General features: G+C 50.0%; 1 protein-coding gene across 1 annotated transcript; it reads left to right on the top strand.

The window, feature by feature from the left end:
• Window positions 1-1,834: 1,834 nt before the first annotated feature.
• On the top strand, window positions 1,835-6,174 carry LOC132591732 (uncharacterized). Its single transcript, XM_060271699.2, has 2 exons — window positions 1,835-5,295; window positions 6,068-6,174. The coding sequence occupies exon 1, from the start codon at window positions 2,607-2,609 to the stop codon at window positions 4,626-4,628; it is 2,022 nt and encodes a 673-aa protein (XP_060127682.2). The 5' UTR covers window positions 1,835-2,606; the 3' UTR covers window positions 4,629-5,295; window positions 6,068-6,174.
• The last annotated feature ends 906 nt before the right edge of the window (window positions 6,175-7,080 follow it).

Raw genomic sequence — 7,080 nt, 5'->3', positions numbered from 1 at the left:
GTTAAATTCTACTCTGGGAAAGTCAAACTGAAGGACATAATAATTATGGATCTTTAAGGACTTGTTAAGAGATGGCAACCCGCCTGACTCTGCTTGCTGCTTTAAATGTGAGATAAACAATATGTAAATGTGGGTGTGAGAAAAAGGCTGACTGTGAAATCTCTAAGCTTATTGCTGGTAGCTTAAGACTACAAACTGCCCTCCCTCGATGCAGACTATAAATCTGAAATATATATTCAGCTCTGGTCTGGATAGCACAGCAGTTATAGCATGGGTGTCCTTTCTGTGGCCTCTTTCATTTACGGTATGATTGAGCACTCCATTCTGTTTTTCCACATGGTGCCCAAGGCAGGTAACAACAGTAAAAACAAATGGCATCAAAATAACTAACCATATCCCTAATGAATGATGCATGAATTGCTAAAATATTTGGAGTAGTTTTCAGAGTCTAAATTACCAATGCATTGTTAAGAATCCACATTGCTTATAACTATATCTAATTAAAAAACAACAACCCCAAAGCAAACAACTTTATACCACATTATGGCCATGGGGCTGCTAGCACAGCCTATACCAGGCATCCCCAAACTGCGGCCCTCCAGATGTTTTGGCCTACAACTCCCATGATCCCTAGCTAACAGGACCAGTGGTCAGGGATGATGGGGGTTGTAGTCCAAAACATCTGGAGGGCCAAAGTCTGGGGATGCCTGGCCTATACATACCTCCATAGTGTGGACCTTAATATTATAGAGCCTCAGGTATAGGGAGAATGGCAGCCCAGGAGAGAGCGTTCTCTGTGGCAGCCCCAAAATTATGAAACTCCCTCCCCACAGAGGTGTTTCTCTAGCTGAAGTCCCTGGCTTTCGACAGTTCAGGTGCTTTTGTTTTCTTTTGTAGGAATCACTTACTTATTTGACTGAATTTATGCTGTTCTCTTCCATATTGGGATAGTTTCATGGTATATTCTGGTATCTGAAGGCATGCTGGTTCCAACAGTGGAGGAAAAACATAACCATTGTGGCTAGTAGGCATTGACAACCTTATCCTGCATGAATTTGTCTACTTCTTTTAAAGCCATCGTGTGTGTGATTGTGAGTGTGTGCACAAACATACTCCCACTAATATATGATTTCACAAGATATGTATTACTCTAATTGGGTACAATTGCTGAAAATGGCAAGAACAAACTTGTTTGAAGTAGTCCTTAGAGTAGGGTAGGGGTGCCATTGGACTATAGATCCCATCATCCCTGACCATTGGCCATGCTGGGTGTGGTTGATAGGAGTTGGAAGGCCATACATTCATTCTCCAGACTTGCTTTAGAACAGTGTTTCTCAAGCTTGAGTCTCTAGCTGTTTTTGGACTACAACTCCCATCATCCATAGCTAGTGAAACCAGTGGTCAGGGATTATGGGAATTGTAGTTTGAATACAGATGGAGACCCAAGCACTGCTTTAGAGGGATGTGTATTGGTAAAGTTTGCAGTAATCAGGGACTGCTGGGTTATTTAGCAAAGTAGTCTGATGAGGATTGAGTGTGCTCATTGACTACAGAATGCTGACGGTCTTGGCTTTTGGGATGGGGAGAATGGAGAACTAGAGAGTGGAGGAAATGGAATTGAGTGGCTGGTATCTTGAACAGCAGCACACCACTTGGCAACACGTTATTAGTTGTGTCACTTTGTTTTACAGACTGAAGTTCATCACTCTTCTCCTGGAAAGACAGTAATGAAATACTGCGCTCATTTATTTAAGTCCACATCTTGATTTGCCACTTTCCCACAAGAGTTTGCCAATGATTTACTGATCTTCCCTGTAGGCCAGTTGTAAGAGAGAGGGCTTGCAGAGAGCAGCCCACTCTGCTTACTTCCACCAGATGGGAGAGCAGCAGCAAGTCTGGGAGTTCAAATCAGGAACAGGAAGGGTTAAGACGGGTCCAGGGCTCTGCAGAGTCCTGGTGGCTCAGCTCCAGGTTGGTAGCAGGGAAGCAGGGGAGGAGCTAGCTTCAGCAGGGGCTGGAAAGGAGGGAGGAGGGAGAACGGCACCTCAGGAGCCTGGTTTGGGACCACGGAGGACCCATAGAGCAAGGAGGAGGGGCGTTTGGATGCCCAGGCTTAAAAGGGGGGTCAGAGCCCACGAGACGCCATTGTGGGCTTCTGCCCCATGCAGAGCAGACATGATTTGAGACATCTCACCACTGTATATAGCATGCACAATAAAACTATGAAAATCCAGAGGATGTGTGGAGTGCTTACTCGGGAGTAGCCAACACCCCATCTGTGACAGCAAGCCCACAATCTTTTGATGGCTACCCCGAGGGAAGAGGGCTGCAAATGGAGCAGCCGGCATGAAGTTGGCAGCATCTAAAGCAGAAGAGAGAGATGCCGAGGGAGGATTGGCATGAGTTGCCAGCACCCTGCAACTATGGAACGGCTCAAGCACCAGGTAGGCACCCGGGCACAGGGGAAGCCAAGCTTAGTGAACCGAGCAGCTCTGAACACAGCCAAGCCGGGGGAGCGGAGGCTGGACAAGCAGAGAGGACACTCGGGACGGGCCAGCACTTCGTAGGGCGACCCTCAGCACAAGCTGGCTCTAAGACTGAGAGGCATGGTGGCGTGGAAGTGCAGGAGGCGGAGAGGCGAGTCCGGGCAGAGGGGACAGACGGAGGGGAAAGGCAGCGGCCACAAGTTCCCATACAGTCCCGGGGAGGCAGCTGCAGCACAGCACAGCCCCCTCCAGCCAGATGTGATGCAGAGGGACAAAGCCCGCGCGCGGGTACTTTTAAACGCTGACGCGGGAAAACAGAGGAAAGAGAAAGGCGGGAGATGCCTTTACAATGCACCCAGCCACTGGGTGGAACACTGCCCCCAGAGGAAGGAATGGCGAGAGCAGGCAGGCACAGACACAAGCTTGGATGCCAGATCAGGAGGGGAGGGGCCAGGCAGAGCACCAACAACTGAGCCCTCCTGTAACACCCCACAGCACGACAAAGAGATGGAAGTGAGTCTGCAGCTGCCAAGAGGCCAGACCCAGGAGACAGTCGGGCTTCTCCGCAGGGGCAGCAGCGACGATTTCCTATCGGTGCACTTGGCTAAGCAGGATCAGATTCCCATTTTCCCAAGGGAGCTGCCCATGAGCGTCTTGACCGTAGGCGGCCGGGAATTGCAGGAGGGTGAGGTCACGCAACAGACCCCCTCTCGGAAGATGACAGTGAACAAGCACGCAGAAGTGCTAGCTTTGGACTTAATGGACAATGACCCTGTGGGCAGCCAGCGCCGGGGAGATCTCACCTTTGGAGATGCAGACGGCAAGGAGCACTGCAGGAAAGAAGGAGAATCCTCAGGATCGCACCACATCAGCTCCCCAGGCGGATGGAACGACGCAGAGGCGGGGATGCAGGAAGAGAAACTGAGCCAACTCACCAAAGAGGACACTTTGACCCAGAACATACGGAGGGACTTGAGGGAGAAAAAGGGGGCAGGGGAAGGGCTTGCAGAGAAAGAGGGGTTACTCTTTAGCAATGATGCCCGGTATATGCCCCAGGACTCCCTCAGAGGGAAGATTCTCAGGCAATATCATGACAACCCCACGGAGGGGCATGCAGTACATGTCTTCACGAGGCTCACACCCAGTAAGGCCAGTCTTGGGCGAAACCCCAGAGCCTTCCCAGAGCAGGGGGAGGGGGAGATTGGGGGACCACCTATTGAGGCATGGGGTGAGAGGAGGGAGACAGTACACCAACAACTGGATGGAGACGTGGCAAGGGGCAATGAGGCTTACAAGGAGGGGGCAGACCATCACAGGGGACTGGAGAAGGTCTTCCACGGAGGGGACAGGGTCTGGCTGTGGTCAGAAGGCCTTCCCATGGGGGGAAGGGGGAAGAAGCTGGCACCCAGAAGGCTGGGGCCCTTCAAGGTTCTGACACAGATCAACCCTGTCACCTTCAGGGGGGAAGCACCTACAGCGAGAAAGGTCCATCCCGTGGGTCACAGGTCTTTGCTCTCACACTTTAGGGAAAGCCCAAGGTTCAGAGGACGTGACACACATCCAACACAAGACGCTGACAGGAGGGAGGGGGAGGAAATCACACAAAAGACACTAGACAGAAGGGTGGAGGGAGAAGGCAGCCAAGAGGTTCCAGAAAGAAAGGAAGAGGAGGAGGTCTACAGTGCCACAGCGAGCCCGGGCTCCCGGTGGGGGGAGGGGGGGTTAAAATGTCTGATGGCCAGGCAGGGCACTCCTGCTTCCCAAAACGCGGAGGCAACCACGCACACCATGCAAGGGGAGGACCGCACACTGGAACTGCACGCTCCTTTCTCCCACAGACCCAAACCACCACACGTCAGTAGCACAGGGAACACAGAGGGGGAGGGCGATCCCAGGTGGGGAGCAGGGGAGACGCAGACCCAAGGAGCCCTCCGGGAATCGGAAGCAATTTTCCAGAGGGAGGAGGAGGATGACAACGGAAGGAACTACACGGACCAGCCACCCAGCACCGACGGGGAACAGGATTTTACACACACTACAGAGGAGGAAGACCTGTCAGGCTTCCAGCCCTCTTTACAGACATCAGACCAGGCAAACCAGGCCTCAGGAAGGGGGGGGAGCCTGGAGGGGGGGTGGATGTAAGAGAGAGGGCTTGCAGAGAGCAGCCCACTCTGCTTACTTCCACCAGATGGGAGAGCAGCAGCAAGTCTGGGAGTTCAAATCAGGAACAGGAAGGGTTAAGACGGGTCCAGGGCTCTGCAGAGTCCTGGTGGCTCAGCTCCAGGTTGGTAGCAGGGAAGCAGGGGAGGAGCTAGCTTCAGCAGGGGCTGGAAAGGAGGGAGGAGGGAGAACGGCACCTCAGGAGCCTGGTTTGGGACCACGGAGGACCCATAGAGCAAGGAGGAGGGGCGTTTGGATGCCCAGGCTTAAAAGGGGGGTCAGAGCCCACGAGACGCCATTGTGGGCTTCTGCCCCATGCAGAGCAGACATGATTTGAGACATCTCACCACTGTATATAGCATGCACAATAAAACTATGAAAATCCAGAGGATGTGTGGAGTGCTTACTCGGGAGTAGCCAACACCCCATCTGTGACACCAGTATTGTTGAGAAGGTCGTACTCTCTAGGAAGATGTATTGACCTGAGAGACCCCAGTACCTGAAAGCTCGGGATCGCTGCATGTCTTATTAAAACGACAAGGAAGAATTCCACGGGTGGTTGCATTCTGCCACTTGAACGACTTTGCACAGAGTATGCCTGTAGAAATTCCTATTCAAGAGACAGGCATTGCGCCGCCTCATTGCAAAGGTCAGTGTTAGCATGTCATTGGGGGGGGGGCGCTTCAACTCTTGCTGATGGCAGAAATGAAATGGTCTAATATTTCCCCTGAGTTAATTTGCTTTCAGTCCCTTGAGTTGGGGACAGAAAGGCTGGCATGGGCTGGTCTGCTGCTTCATTTGATATTATAGTGGTGGAGCATTAATAACCAGCTGCATCCCTGACCAAACTGGAATTTTAACCCGGATCCCTTGAAGGCTAATTTGCTCATTGAGAAAAAAGAGAGGAGGAAAAAATATGCAAGCTTTTCATGACTTTGCCACTCCAGGATGCTTGTGTGTGGCAAAGTCTCTCTGCCCATGGAAGGCTAACATGTCAGGATAAGAGTTATTGGATATTATGGATATGTTAAACATGGCAATCTGTACTAAACGTGACTGGGGTCTTATTTTTAGATGTAAACTGTGGGCCTATATCTGCACTTTCTTCACCAAAGATATCATGACCTGACCATAGCTGCCAAGTTATCCCTTTTTTAAAGGGATTTTCTTTTATGCTGAATAGGCTTCCTCGCGAGAAAAGGGAAAACTTGGCAGCTATGGACCTGACCCTGATGTGATTGTCCAGAAGAACCTAAGGCCCGGGGGCCTGATCCGGCCCAATCACCTTCTAAATCTGGCCCATGGACGGTCTGGGAATCAGCATGTTTTTACATGAGTAGAATGTGTCATTTTATTTAAAATGCATCTCTGTGTTATTTGTGGGGCACAGGAATTCATTCATTATTTTTTTCAAAATATAGTCCGGCCCCCCACAAGGTCTGAGGGACAGTGGACCAGCCCCCTGCTGAAAAAATTTGCTGACCCCTGACTTAGAAGATACTGCCTCTGCTCGCACAAAAGAACAAAGGTATGTGAGCATTACTTTCTGCTATTGGATTGAAATAATGCATGGAGTCTGCATGGCTTGTTGGTTCTTAAAATGACAGAAACAGCTTGCCTTGCATTTATGGCCCAGTGGCCATCCTAACAAAGAGTGTTCCTCAGAGTCACAGCCTGGTCACATCTATGTGATCTATGTAAATAGCCTTTGCCATTTATCTGAATGTTTACCTGTTCATCAGATGACAGGCAATAGTGCCAATTGCTGCTTTGTTGCAGAGCATGATTGTGTTCTGAGAATGCAGCTCTTGCAGAAAAAGTGAAGAAGTTTTCAACCAGCACAGAAACAATTGTGTCAAAGCCACTTGACATATTATGCAGAAGCAATCCAGTGCATCTATGGTACACATTTAGAAACTTGTGTATGTTGTATACATGCTTCACGATGTCTTGGGGCCGCTGCATGCCGGTGTTTTATTGCAGATGTTTTCTGCAACATGTCCTTGATGCAATAATAGTGCGTTTATGGTGCATTTATAATGTTATAGTATTGGGGAGTTGAGGTGGAGGATATCTGGGGAAGCCTTCCAGTTCCGTGAAACTAGCAGAATAATCTGCTAAAACAGTCAAACCTGTCTCTTTGTAAAATAATGACCATAGCTGGCCATTCATCAGCATCTTAAAGAATGAACCATGTTGCCATAATGACAACTCAGTGATGGTGCTTCCAGGAGGAAGGAATTGTCCTTTTCCTACCTCACCTGGCTGGGTGCCACAACATCCAAGGAAGGAGTATCATAGGCTAGGGAGAGAGAGAGAGAGAGAGAGAGAGAGAGTCTTTTATGTGGTTTTTGGGGCTGTGATGGTGCTTCCTTTGCAATCTGTGCACAGGCCATAGTTTCCTACTAGATTTTCTGTACCTTTTCATACGAAT

Source organism: Zootoca vivipara, chromosome 2, assembly GCF_965207765.1.
Source record: "Zootoca vivipara chromosome 2, rZooViv2.hap1.1, whole genome shotgun sequence".
Classification (NCBI taxonomy): domain Eukaryota; kingdom Metazoa; phylum Chordata; class Lepidosauria; order Squamata; family Lacertidae; genus Zootoca; species Zootoca vivipara.
Note: the sequence above shows the minus strand (reverse complement) of the source record. Positions and strands in the feature narration are given on the sequence as shown.